Raw genomic sequence first — 13949 nt, forward strand, 5'->3', positions numbered from 1 at the left:
TTTGAACATTTTTTTTTAAAGATTTTATTTATCTATCTTTAGAGGGGAAGGGAAGGAGGGAGGGAGAGAAATATCAATGTATGGTTGCCTCTCATGAGGCCCCTGCTGGGAACTGGCCTGCAACCCAGGCATGTGCCCTGACTGGGAATCGAACCGTGATCCCTTAGTTCACAGGGCTGCGCTCAATCCACTGAGTTACACCAGCCAGGACATTTTTTAAAAATATTTTATTTATTTCTCTTTAGAGGGGAAGGGAAGGAGAGAGGAAGAGAAACATCAATGTATGGTTGCTTCTCGTGCATCCCCTGCTGGGAACTGGCCCCTGCCAGGAACTGGCCTGCAACCCAGGCATGTGCCCTGACTGGGAATCGAACCACGATCGTGTGGTTCACAGGCCCACGCTCAATCCACTGAGCTACACCAGCCAGGGCCAGGCTTGAACATTCTTATATCAACATTTTATAGTTTTCAGTTACAACCCTTATACTTTTGTTAAATTTATTCCTAAGTATTTTATATTTTGATGCTATTATAAATGGAATTGCTTTCTTAATTTTATTTTCAGATTGTTCATTTCTAGAGTATGGACTACAATTGATTTTTGTATATTGACCAAGTACCTGCAGCCTTGCTGAATTAAATGATTAGTTCTAATCTGTTTTTTGTATACATGTATTCGGTAGCATTTTCTATACAAGATCATGTTATCTGTAAACCGAAAGTGTTTTACTTCTTTCTTTTCAATCTGGTTGCCTTTTATTTCTTCTTCTTTCTTAATTTCTCTGGCTAAACCTCCAGTGAAATGTTCAACAGAAGTAGTAAGAGCAGACATCTTCATCTTATCCCTTACCTTTGGGGGAAAGTATTTAGTCTTTCACTATTAAGTATGATGTTAGCTGAGGATTTTTTTGTAGATCCCCTTTATCAGAACGGAATCTATATGAGGAGTTTCCTTCTATTCCCAGTTTGTTCTGTGTTTTTATCATGAAAGGGCATCTTATGTTTTATATGGATCATTTTACTTGCTGTGTAGAGAATGGATTGGAGTGGACAAGGTCTAAAACATGGAACTGGTTAGGTTGCTATTGTGATAATCTAGGTAAGAGATGATGATGACTTGCAGTTTTTTAGGCAAGAAATGATGAAAGAGAATGGGAACTAACCCAGTGGTAATCAGAATATCAGAAATATCAAATAATAGAATCGATAGAGCTTTATGAAAATTGAATGTGACATTGGGCATGGCATGTAATGTTGCTGCCCTGTGCAGATCTTCTTAACTAGGCTGGTACAACCATCTCACAGCTACTGTGTGGGTTGACTGATAATGATGCAGATCTACATGTCTCTTAACAATTGACATCAGCTACCTCATCCGGAGAAATCTGGAAGGTTCCCATCCCTTTGGAAGACAATGACTAACTGATGTGAGGCTCTAAAAGGCTATGCACTCTATCTAAAGGAACTATATATTACAAAGATTATGATCCTTGAAGTGCCCACTGGGAGTAAAAGTCCATCTCTTAGGCATGATGAATTCAGTGATTAATGAAAACTGTTGAGATTAACTGATAATTGGTCCCAGAAGTTTACTAAGCAATTTTCAGAAGGACTTTGGAGATAATGAAAATACTTGTGGTTAGAAAATAAAAGAAAACAAGTCCTCAAAATCACCATATTTTGCCATGTATAATGTGCACATTTTTGCCCAAATTTTGTAGGGAAAAACAAGGATGCACATTATACATGGGCAGTACTAATTCCCTATTTACATAAAGGTTTTAATTCTTTTATTTATACTTGAGTTAAAGGTGTAACTCTAGAAAGCAATAATACCCGTATGCAAAATAAAAACTTGGAATAAAATAATCATTTTTCTAAATATAAATAAATAACTGAATTTAAAAATTAAAACAAAATACCCTGACTGGTATTGCTCAGTGGATTGAATGCTGGCCTGAGAACCAAAGGGCTGCCAGTTCAATTCCCAGTCAGGGCACAGGCTTGGGTTGCAGGCCAGGTCCACAATAGGAGGGGTACGAGAAGCAACCACACTTGATGTTTCTCTCCTTTTTCTCCTCCCTTTACTCTCTCTCTAAGAATAAATAAATAAAACCTTTAGAGGAAAAATTTCTTTCCTGAAAGTCTGGGCCAAAAATGTGGGTGAACATTATACACAGCAAAATATGGTATGTTAGTTTATGGATTGATGGGAATAATTTGTCTTGATTGAGGTAGGCTACACAACTTTAACTTGGAATGGTCACATGAATGTGCCTCGCAGATTTTCAACTACAGGGAGTATAATTATTGATCAAGGGCCCTATTTGCTGGGCCTAGAAATCTGTCACCACATTTGAACCAATGCTACATTTCAATGGGCTATTCCTAGACAATGACTGGACACAGCAAGGATACTAAGGCAGGTGCAAAGTGAAAAGTCCTAAGAAGATCAACTTGAGCTCAGACTCCCAAAGGCCATGCCTACTGTTCTTTCCTAGACTTCCTAGCATTCAAAGACACTCTCAACATTTTTCCCTTCTCTTTTTCACTTGGATCAGGCTTGCATTGTGATCGCAGTCTTTCCTGGTTCCCTCCTCATTTCTATTACAAGTATTGCCCTAAAATCCTTGAATGTTTGATTTGATACTGGCCATCTGCTTTAAGGACAACCTGAATGAATACAATACCTTTGTCAAAACTTAGAAGTATACATTCAAAAAGGGTGAATTTTACTGTATATAAATTATACCTCAATAAACTTGACTTTAAAAATTTTTATGTTAGTTTTAAACATTTATTAACAGTAGGTAACTCGTGCCTATCTCTTCTCCACCATCTACTTCCCTTCCTATTCCTGGAATAGGCCACCACTTAGAACAGCTACAGTTCCACATCTCACAATGACCATATCTACCTAGCCTTGCAAATTGCTTGCACAGTTACTCCCCAAATATGTCTTCCATGGTTTCTCAGGGTTACATAGAGAAACAATGACATAGGACTGAAGTTTACAACCAACATATGAGGAAAAAGTGAGAGATCTGGACATGGGAGAAGAATGCCTAAGCTAGACAGAAGAACTGGCCCTAGAGAACCTCCACCATCTGACTGCTCAACAATCAGATCTGTAGGGCACATGTAATTATTATTTAAGGACTCAAAAGACTGTGATCTCAAACAACCTAACTGGGTTTTTATATGCAGAAATGTGTAACCAACATTTGTTGTTCAAAAAACCAAAACAAATGAAAACAGCAAAACACATACAATAGCTTTTTCACTCAAAAGAAAAGCCAAAGCTTCTCTTATGTATACAAGACACTACATGATACTGCTTCTTACCTGTCTGCCTTAATATCCTGACCTTCTTCCCCCTTGCTATTGTTTCTTCAGTAATGATGGATTCCTTGCTGTTCCTTAAACATCCTAAGTATATGCTCAGGATAAAACCTTTGCATTTACTTTTCGGTTTGTCTAGAATTCTCCTCTACAGGGCTCCCTCTCTCCATTCAGGCCGCTGGTTAAATGTTTTCTTAGGCTTTTGTTGACACTGTTGTCTAGAACACCCCTTTCCCCAATATGTCACTCTCTAGTCCACAGGTGGCAAACACAAGGCCCATTGGCCAAATCTGGCCCTCCACCTTGTTTTACCCAGCCCAGCACCTTGTTTCTATCCGATGGCAGCACTGAGCTCCTTGCCCCTACTTAAGGAGTAGTTACAAGTAGTAGTCCTAAAATTATATTCAGCCCTTTGAAGGCAACTGCAAGGCTGATGTGGCCCCTGGTGAAAATGAGTTCGACACCCCTGCTCTAGTCCCTTATCCTTTATTATTCTTCATAACACTATCATCCTCTGACATAAATCTATTCATTTGTTTATTTTCTCCTTCCCCAACTAGAATGTAAACCTATAAGAGCAGGAATTTTGTTTTGTCCACTACCATATCACCATGATCTAAAGTGCATGACCAATGTGGCACATTGTTGATACTCATTAATTATTGGTTGAATAAATCAAATAAGTAAAGTTAACCATCATGTCTCCTTTCTATTCCCCCCTCAGTTTATCTCAGTTAAAGTAGAAAGAAAATTTGGCAAAAGAAGAATCTTAGTAAAGAGTAGACCTCAGCCACAGACTTATCTGGGGCTTTGAGCAGGGTGGTATGTTCCACTGAACAAGTTGTCTGGGACTTTTTTAAATAAGATTTTATTTATTTTTTAGAGGGGAAGGGAAGGAGAAAGGGAGAGAAATATCAATGTATGATTGCATCTCATGAGTCCCCTGCTGGGAACTGGCTTGCAACCCAGGCATGTGCCCTGACTGGGAATTGAACCATGATCCTCTGGCTTGCAGGCCTGTGCTCAATCCACTGAGCTATACCAGCCAGGGCTTCTCTGGGACTTTTGAGAGTAACTCTTTTAGTCCATTCAACCACTATCTTACAAAATCCTCAAGGTCTTTGACCCTCTTTCTTTTTGTGGTACTCACATAGACAAACCTTAATTCTGGAGCTCCAAAAAAGTAGATATTTATTCTATTTTACCAATGAAGAAATTAAAGCACAGATAACTATCCAAAAGACACACAGCTAGTAAGAAACAGTCTGAATGTTTAACTCAGGTATTCTGATTCCAAAGCTTGAGCTTTTAACCCCTACTGTCCAGGCAATTTAATTATTTTTTCCCAGTCAGCTCTACCTCTACTGCTAACTATATCCTACAGGGCTATTTTGTTTGTCTAACTCCCAGGGGTACCATTCATGTTTACATTATAAGTAATACTTACAAGGTAAATTTATAGCCTTAAATCTATATTTTAAAAGAAGAAAGACTGAAAAGTCAGGAACTAAGCAACCGAAAAACTTAAGAAACTGAAAAACAGAAAAACAAATTCAATAATAGCTAAAGTAAGGAAATAATAAATATTACAGAAAGTAATGAAGAAGGAAACAAAGATGTAATTGAAAAATCAACAAAGCTAAAGTCAGTTTCTTTAATGTGAAAATGTGGATGGATATTTGATATTATTATTTTTGTTTTATTAATGATTTTAAAGTGCTAATAGTTACCAAGTACCTGCAGGGTTGTCCAACCTGCACCCTAAGGGCCACATGCAGCTCAGGATGGCTAGGAATGCAGCCCAACACAAAATCATAAATTTACTTAAAACATTATTGTTGGGAAGTACCCAGTCTGGTTTCAGAAGCTGTAATCCCCTATGGCAAGGGCTGAGTAAAAGGACCTTGGGACCATAAGCCATTAAGGAGACAAAGCTTATCTTCCTTGTAGGGGCACCACCTCTTCCCCCTTTGACTTCATCCTGTTTGACCCTGGGCGGATGACTGGTTAGCCAATGACAGGTAAGATTCCTCAAAGGAGGGAGGACCTAAGACAGGCATGGTCATGAAGGGGCCCTTGAGGAAGGACTTGGGGGCTATAGAAAAAGGGGGTGATGGACCCTTGCCCCTCGGCTTTGACATAGCCTGAGTCCTCATTCAGTCTGCCAGAAGTCTCCTAATCTCTTGGCTTCTTTACTTCCCTTGCCTGACTTAAGCCTAAAACAATGTCTTAAGCCTGAAACAATGCTGGAGGTGGGTGCGGCCCTGCTCTGGAAAGGGTGGGTTCCCTGGGGCAATCAGGCCTAAGAAAGAATGCATAAAATCCTATGAAACCTACTTTACTAATACCCTCAATTTAAATGATAAGGGTCCAAGCATGAAGTGAGTTTATTCCCCAAAGTTTTATGGCCCTTTAATTATCTGACCCTGACTCAGAATACACCCTCAGAGTTCTTTGGATATCTATTGTTTAATCATTTCTGCCTCACAATGAATAGTGAACTTTACATATATACACTGTATTCCTATGCAAATTAAACCAAATAAAAGTCCACTGAGGAATAGGTTCCTGGCCCTTCTCCTTTGAGAGATTGGTCACTTTTCCTCCCCAAGCAGACCATCTCTTGGTAGATTTACTCTCATGGTGGGGGGTCACTGTGGGCGGAGAATTTTTTGTGTGTGATTACATGTTGCAATATATTTAATGTGTGTTCCAAAACAACTCTTCTTTTCCCAGTGTGGCCCGGAGACACCAGAAGGTTGGACACTTCTGGAAGTGTTAACATACATTAACAAATTTAATCCTACAACAATTAAATGATGTAAAATAATTAGACATAGTTTAGCTAAAAAAATGAGTTATAAGAAAAGTTAGACAGCCCTGGCTGGTATAGCTCAGTGGATTGAGCATGGGCCTGCAAATCAGAGGATCATGGTTCAATTCCCAGTCAGGGCACTTAGAAAAAAAAAAAGAAAAGTTAAACAGCTTGCTCAAGATCTCAGAGTGGCAGAGCCAGGTTTTTGGATTTAGGCATTTGGCTCAAAATTCTATGCATTAATTCCTATATTATACTGCTTCCACAATCAACCTTACACTGGAAATCTTAGCCAGCCAAGTAAAACAAAAGAAAATGAAGTATAAGATATAAGCTTGGAAAGAAAGAAACAAAACTGTCATGTGGGACTTCCAGGCAAGATGTAGGCATAGGTGGAAATACTGTGCCTCCTCACACAACCAAATTTAAGAACAACAAAGATTTAGAAACAAAAACACAACCAGAACAGACAGAAAATTGAACTGTATAGAAGTCCAACAACAAACAATTCATACAGACCAGTAAGAGCGGTGGAGTCGGTGGCAGGTGGAGACGGGATGCAGCAGGAAAAAGTGGTGGTTGGCAGACCTGGGCACAGGGAGGAAACGAGCAGACCCAACCCAGTGAGGTACACAAGGCAGTTGGCTGAACACGGACAAACATTCGCACGCAGATAAACCAGGCAAAAACAGGCAGTGAGACAGACCTTGCAACCCAGGGCCCCAGCTACAGGAAATAAAGCCTAAAAGCACTGATTGAAAACACTGGTGGGGGTTGAGGTGCCAGGAGAGACTCCCAACCTCACAGGAGAGTTCATTAGAGAGACCCACAGGGTCCTAGAACATACACAAGTCCACCCACCAGGAAACCAGCACCAGAAGGGCCCAATTTGCTTATGGGAAGCAGCAGAGGGGACCGAAATCCGAGAGAGAGCAAAACAAACGCCATTGCTCCCTCTCTGATCCACATACAGCATCACAATGCAGCAACTGGGTTGCCCCACCCTGGTGAACACCTAAGCCTTCGCCCCTCATACATAACAGGTGCGAACAGACCAAAACATTATGACTCAAGAAGTAAGAGCTCAAAACCCCAGAGCCAATACTTTTAAACAACAAAGAGATAGTCAACCTATCAGATACACAGTTCAAAGCACTGGTGATCAGGATGCTCACAGAACTGGTTGATTTTGGTTGTAAATTAGATGAAAAAATGAAGGCTACACTAAGTGAAATGAAGGAAAAAATGCACAGGGAACCAATAGTGATGGAAAGAAAACTGGGACTCAAATCAATGGAGAGGACCACAAGGAAGAAAGAAACAACCAAACAGAAAAGAAAGAAGAAACAAAAATTCAAAACAGTGAGGAGAGGTGTAGGAACCTCCAGGACATCTTTAAATGTTCCAACATCCAATTATAGGGGTTCCAGAAGAAGAAGAGGAAGAGCAACAAGTGGAAAACTTGTTTGAACAAATAATAAAGAAGAACTTTCCCAATCTGGTAAAGGAAATAGACTTCCAGGAAGTCCAGGAAATCCAGGAAGCTCAGAAAATCCCAAGGAAGGTGGACCCAAGGAGGAACGTACCAAGGCACATCATGATTACATTCGTCAAGATGAAAATGAAGGAGAGAATTCTAGAAGCAGCAAGAGATAAGAGGACAGTCACCTACAAAGAAATTCCCATCAGACTGTTAGATGATTTCTCAAAAGAGACCTTACAGGCAAGAAGGGGCTGGAAAGAAGTATTCCAAGTCATGAAATCCAAAGACCTACATCCAAGATTGTTCTATCCAGCAAAGCTTTCATTTAGAATGGAAGGGCAGATAAAGTGCTTCTCAGATAAGGTCAAGTTGAAGGAGTTCATCATCACCAAGCCCTTATTATATGAAATGTTAAAGGGATTTATCTAAGAAAAAGAAGATAAAAAATACAAACAGTGAAAGGACTGCAAACTCAGTTATTAAGACCACACCTAAAACAAAAGCAAACTAAGTGGACAGCTAGATCAGGAGCAGAGCCACAGAAATGGAGATCACATGAAGGGTTAGCAACAGGAGAGTGGGAGGAGGAGAAGGGGGGAGAAGGTACAGAGAATAAGTAGCATAGATGGTAGGTAGAAAATAGACAGGGGACATAGATATGTTAAATAGCTGTGGCCAAGTTTTGGGGAGGGAGAAGTGAGTGGCTGCTCCCCAGGATGTAGTTGGGGGCTGCTTCTCTGAAACAGTCCCTGCTTGAGAGCCATGTGGCTTTAGCAGAGTGCGGACCCCCTCTTGGCCAGGCGAGGGGGCAAGCCACTCTGTTTTGGAAAGATGTAGACCCCTGTAGCCATCACGAGAGAGAGTCATGCGGCTTTAGCAGAGTGAGGACCCCCTCTTGGCCAGGGGAAAGGGAAAACCACACAGCTTTGCCGGAATGGAGATCCCTGCGGCCAGGTGAAGAAGAAAGACGCGCTTTTGGTGGAGTGCAGCTTTGGTAGAAGAGGCCCACACAGCTTTGGGACACTCCCTTTAGCCGAGTGTCCTGGAAAGCAGGAGAGACTTTGACTGGAATTTGGTACAAAGAACTCTTGCCAGTGGAAGGTGCCACATGACTTTGGATTAGTTGGAGATCCTGCCTGGACAGGCGACACAGCTCACAGCGCCAGCGACCTGAAAAACGGACGTGTGCTCTTTTCCTGATTTACGAAAATGAAATAGTTCCTAGTCTGCAGTGCACTGACAAAACAGGAGGACAGACCACTTACCAGAAGCAAGGGCTGTGCCAGGCTTCGTGAGCAGTCCTGTACAACCGCTGGCTTGGAGCAACATGGTCCCCACAGCCCTGACATCTCCAGGCATCGTCACCTGCACACAAAACCAAGGAGGGGTTCAGAGGCCCAAGGTACCAAGGAAAAAGGGGATGGGGTTCCTAATGTGTGGAAAAAGTCTGAGTTAGCAGACTCTCAGATTGAAAGGGTTAGTCCAGCGTTCAGCCAGACGCACACTTCCCTCCTCAACAAGATCTCTGGGAAGCACAGCCCGCTCATCTCCCCAGGGAGAGGAAATTCATGGCCTCAAAAGTTGTCTCATTCCATTTTTTAAAAAATGGCTCTGCCCTGGCTGGTGTGGCTTGGTGGGTTGGGCATCATTCTGCAAATGGAAAGGTCACCAGTTTGACTCTCTCGGTCAGGGCACATGCCTGGGTTGTGGGTCAGGTCCCCAGTTGGGAGGGTGTGAGAAGCAACTGACCAGTGTTTCTCTTGTACATCGATGCTTCTCTCCCTCTCTTTCTCTATTAAAAAGAACCACAATCTTAAAAAAAAAAAGAAAGAAAATAGACAGGGGAGAGGGCAAGAATAGTAGGGGAAATATAGAATCTAAAGAACTTGAGACACGTGGACATAAACTAAAGGGGGGAAATGGGGTGTGCAGGGTGGAGGGGAATGAAGGGGAGGGGAATTAGAACAACTGTAATAGCATAATCAATAAAATATATTTTAAAAATAAATATCAATTTTCTTGTAAAATAACCTAGTCAACAAAAAGTCAGAGGTCCCTATGGATTCAAATCCTTCCAGCTCCTGCTAGACAATGCCCAGATTTACACTGAAGGGGCACCCAGCAATCTCTTTCACTCATTTCCAAGTCGTTGATAATTTTTCCTAATAATAGGTTCATTTTTATCATTTTTAATAATGCAACCAAAAAGAAGAAATAGAAATTTAATGCACTGCTGGTAGTAAGTGTAAAATTTTGTTAATATTGTCAATAATGGTTTATAGCTATGCATGATGCCAGGTGGGTTATTGAATATCACCCAGGGGCCACTTTGTTAAAGTACATGATTGTCTACCCACTATGCTCTACACCTGAAACTAATACAAAATAATATTGAATATAAATAATTGAAAAACAAATAGACCACAAAATTTGTTAAGTTTTTTTTTAGGTATATTCATTTACATACACAAATATGTGGTATTATTGGGTTTGTTGTGGAATATTTTTGTTCACTCTGCGCTGGGGTCAAAAAGCTTTTAAGCCATGAATGTGACATACGTGGTTCTACAGTGAAAAGAACTGGTCGTTTAGAGTTTTCTCTTCCCTCAAAGTAGACATACATTCACAGTGCCGGGATCTAGTAAAGAACGGAGAGAAACTATAAATATCATATCATTACATCGTACACCTTAAACTAATTATGTGTATGTCCATTTTATTTCAATTAAAAAATTAAGTTAAAAAAATGAGAAGCGCCTTGCCGAATGTTCACCTCTGTCTTTCCCTGGCACTGAGGTTCTCGTGCTCCCTCGGGCTCCCTCCCTTTTGCGGGCTCCCACAAAAGGGAGACAGCGTCCGTGGAATGGAAAGAACGAGCCCGGCAGGCCCACGGGCAGGACGCCTCGCTTGCAGCTGAACGGTTCTCAGTCAGAGGGAACCAAGCACTAGCCTGGGGCGGCGGCAGCGCGAGCCGCAAGGACGCCGCTACAAGAGAGCGGAAGAGCACTGCGCAGGCGCAGACCCGTCCGGGGCGAGTGAAGCGCGAGAGGCAACTTTCTTCAGGCCTCGCCTCCACCCCTGGGTCCACCGCGCCCGGCCCTGTCGCCCCCACCTCGGCGTCCAGGCCAGGTTTCCCCCGCCCTCTCCGTGCCGGTGCTGGTCTCGAGTGTGCGCGCAGGGCGTGAGCGGGCGCCGGCGGGAAGGGGAAGCGGCGGGTAAGGAGGGCCTGCGTTCTGGGTGCGTTTTTGACGGGGTTGGGAATTTCCTCAAGGGCTCTCTCCGGCTCTCGGAACCCCTGAAGAAGGGAAAAGGAGCCTCGGGAACCGTTCCCTCCCGCCGCTCGGGCATACCTCTGCTAGTCGAGTGTTTTTGTCACAAAAAACGGAGCTTCGTCCACTCCGCGCCTCCGCCCGGGCGTCCGAAGGCCCAGCCCCCGGCCGGTCTGCTCTCCCCGGTCCTGACTGAGGCCCTCCCCGCCTCAGACGGTGCCCGGCTGTTTATCCGCCATAAGTGTCTCAGCAGCGTGAGGGAACCCCCGGGTCCAGCGCTCAAATCAAGTGCAAAGAGCCTCGTGGCCTTGTTCGTTTTGACGCTTGGTGGTCCTGGGATTCTTTCAGACACTCTTTTCTGAAGGAGCTTTCAGGGTCTACGAGGACACCAAACGTAGGGTTTGTTTGTTTGTTTGTTTGTTTTACTTCTTCTGGGCTGCTCTAACCCGTCCTTCAAGTTTGAGTCTTGATGCTGGTCTCTTACGTCCCTGTGCAATGTCCCCAAAATATGATCTTTCCCTGTGGAAATCCAGTCACGCCACGTGGGTCTTTTGGGATGAAGTACGCTACTATGGTAGTGGAATAGTATCAGTAGTTTTGTTTTAACATTTTATTTATTTTTAGAGGAAGGGGAAGGGAGGGAGCAAGAGGAGAGAAACATCAGTGTGTGGTTGCCTCTTGCGCACCCCGAACCAGGGCCCCGGACTGCAACCCAGGCGTGTGCCCTGACGGAATCCAGTGGGTGACACTTTGGCCCCCAGGCCAGCAACTCAATCCACTGAGCCACACCAGCCAGGAGTATCAGTAGTTCTAAGAAGCGTGGTAATAAATGACAATTTCTGCCGTCGCTGCTACCACAGTGAATAGATAGTCTGTGAACTCTTTAGTAGGAGGTAGCATTTTAGCCCAGTGACTGTGCCTGATGCCCTGAAGATACCTTGTAATTAGACCACCGAAGTACAAAATCTGCTGACAGGAAGAAATCTGGAACAGAATAAAGGCTGATAGCCAGGTCATGTTTAATAATATCTGCAGGTCAGAGATGTATATGCCAGTTAAATGTACTATATTGACATTCTGTAGATACTGATGTGAAGTTTTAGCAGCTGCCTTGCAACTTCTCCAATTTTTCAAATTAATTCCTAGGTAGTCATGATAATCAGCTTAGTTATTTTTACTTTGGTAAGTGTGGACGCAATAAACTTACCCACGTTTTTCTAACGTCAGCCCACATGATTCCTGTCAGCCTTATTACCAATTCTCCGTGACACTTACATTACAAAACCTTAGTCATCTTAGATTTCCCCTGTGCTTCATCTGCTTATCTCATATTCCTGAATCACATGGTTTATTTAGTCAAAAAGCAACTTGCAGCCCTGGCTGGTGTAGCTCAGTGGATTGAGCGCGGGCCTGTGAACCACACGATCTCGGTTGGATTCCCAGTCAGGGCACATGCCTGGGTTGCGGGCCAGTTTCCGGTTCCCGGTTCCTGGCAGGGGACGAATGAGAGGCAACCATACATTGATATTTCTCTCTCTCTCTCTCTCCCCCCCCCTCCCCTTCCCTTCCCCTCTAAGATAAATAAATAAAATCTTTAAAAAAAAAAAAAGCAACTTGCATTATATCTTTGATTCTCATTCCACTAACACTGTGTCCTTGGGAAGCTGAGCTTGTTTCCTTCTCTCATTTTGAATAACAATATCCTTTCTTCCCGCCGGTTAATTATTGTGAGAATTCCAATTGGCATAATGTGTGATAAAGCTATCAGAGTTTAACAGAAACAACACAAGCTCTTCTTATTTTTCATTGTACTCATTCATTTTACGAACACTTGAAAACCTAATATATGTTAGATTCTTGTGCTGTATCTATGAAAGATACTTCCTACATTTAAGGGACTGTCAAGGAACTATCAGAAGAGAGAAAGAGTAGGTAGTAGGGCGATAGAGTGTCTGACAAGATACAGTGTGATATAGGCTGTAAAACAGGTAAACATAGGGTGGGAACCAAACCCAGAGGAGAAACAGGGACGAGTTCTTTAGGAAATTATATTTGAACAGTCTTGAATTGCAACAAAGATCCAGAAGGAAATGGTTGGGAAGGGTGCCATGAAAGAGTCACTTTAAAGAACTGCAAATTGTTAGGCATTGTTAGAATATTAAGTTCATAGAGGAGTATAGGAGAAAGGCCTGAATAGGTAGACAGGTGAGATTTGAAAGGGTTTGTGTACTAAGAGAAGTGTACAAATTGAAGGATTCTAAGCAAATAGTTGCCCTGATTACAATTGCTTTTTGAAAGTTCATTCTGGCTGCAATGTATGCTTTCCTACTGCAGTGTACAAATACTTCTTTCTGTCTGTGTATCTTTCCTTATTTTCTTTACTTCACCCAGAAAGGCTAATGCCCACCTCATAGTTTTTATCTTTCAGTATCCAGTTCAGGTCTTTTGTAATGTATCCTCTAATTATTTTATACTCCATTACTTAGGCCATTCTCTGAAACCCTAGGAAGGTATCACACAGTTTAGTCCTTATTTGTTTCATGTGTGTTTTATGTTCCTAAGTAGATTTAGTAAGACCCTTGAGGATAGGAATGTTTCATATGTATATGAGTGGAAGACTTGTTAAACGCAAAAATATGTTTGATCTCTTTCTGTTTGTTTTTCAGGGTAGGACCAGATTATGGGCAACAGTCCTTTAAATTAATTAATCATCATGATGATGGCTAATGAGGGCTGTCCCAAGGCTGGTGATAGTTCTTTTTCCTCAGATAAACATGCCCAACTCATCTTGGCCCAGATCAATAAAATGAGAAATGGACAGCATTTCTGTGATGTGCAGCTACAAGTTGGGAAGGAAACTTTTCAAGTTCATCGGCTGGTTCTGGCTGCCAGTAGTCCTTACTTTGCAGCTTTGTTCACTGGAGGAATGAAAGAGTCCTCAAAAGATGTTGTACAGATTCTAGGAATTGAAGCTGGAATATTTCAAATACTTCTAGATTTCATTTACACAGGTATGTTAAGTGAACCTTTAGCTTTAAGT

At 42.3% G+C, this 13949-nt stretch overlaps 1 protein-coding gene across 4 annotated transcripts in view; it reads left to right on the top strand.

Annotated features, from left to right (window-relative positions):
- The first annotated feature begins 10663 nt into the window (after positions 1-10663).
- The window catches only part of IPP (intracisternal A particle-promoted polypeptide), a 45078-nt gene continuing 41792 nt past the window's right edge, over positions 10664-13949 (top strand). For 3 of the 4 annotated variants that reach the window (XM_037039491.1, XM_037039494.1, XM_037039495.1), the window contains exons 1-2: positions 10664-10855; positions 13576-13920. In XM_037039491.1, coding sequence (XP_036895386.1) covers positions 13623-13920 — 298 coding nt within the window. In that variant the 5' untranslated portion in view covers positions 10664-10855; positions 13576-13622. Of the gene's footprint in view, positions 10856-11656; positions 11732-13575; positions 13921-13949 lie in introns of those variants that run through there. The other variant, XM_037039492.1, reaches the window with a different exon arrangement.

Source organism: Sturnira hondurensis, unplaced genomic scaffold, assembly GCF_014824575.4.
Source record: "Sturnira hondurensis isolate 20B ecotype Veracruz unplaced genomic scaffold, ASM1482457v3 Scaffold0025376, whole genome shotgun sequence".
Classification (NCBI taxonomy): Eukaryota; Metazoa; Chordata; class Mammalia; order Chiroptera; family Phyllostomidae; genus Sturnira; species Sturnira hondurensis.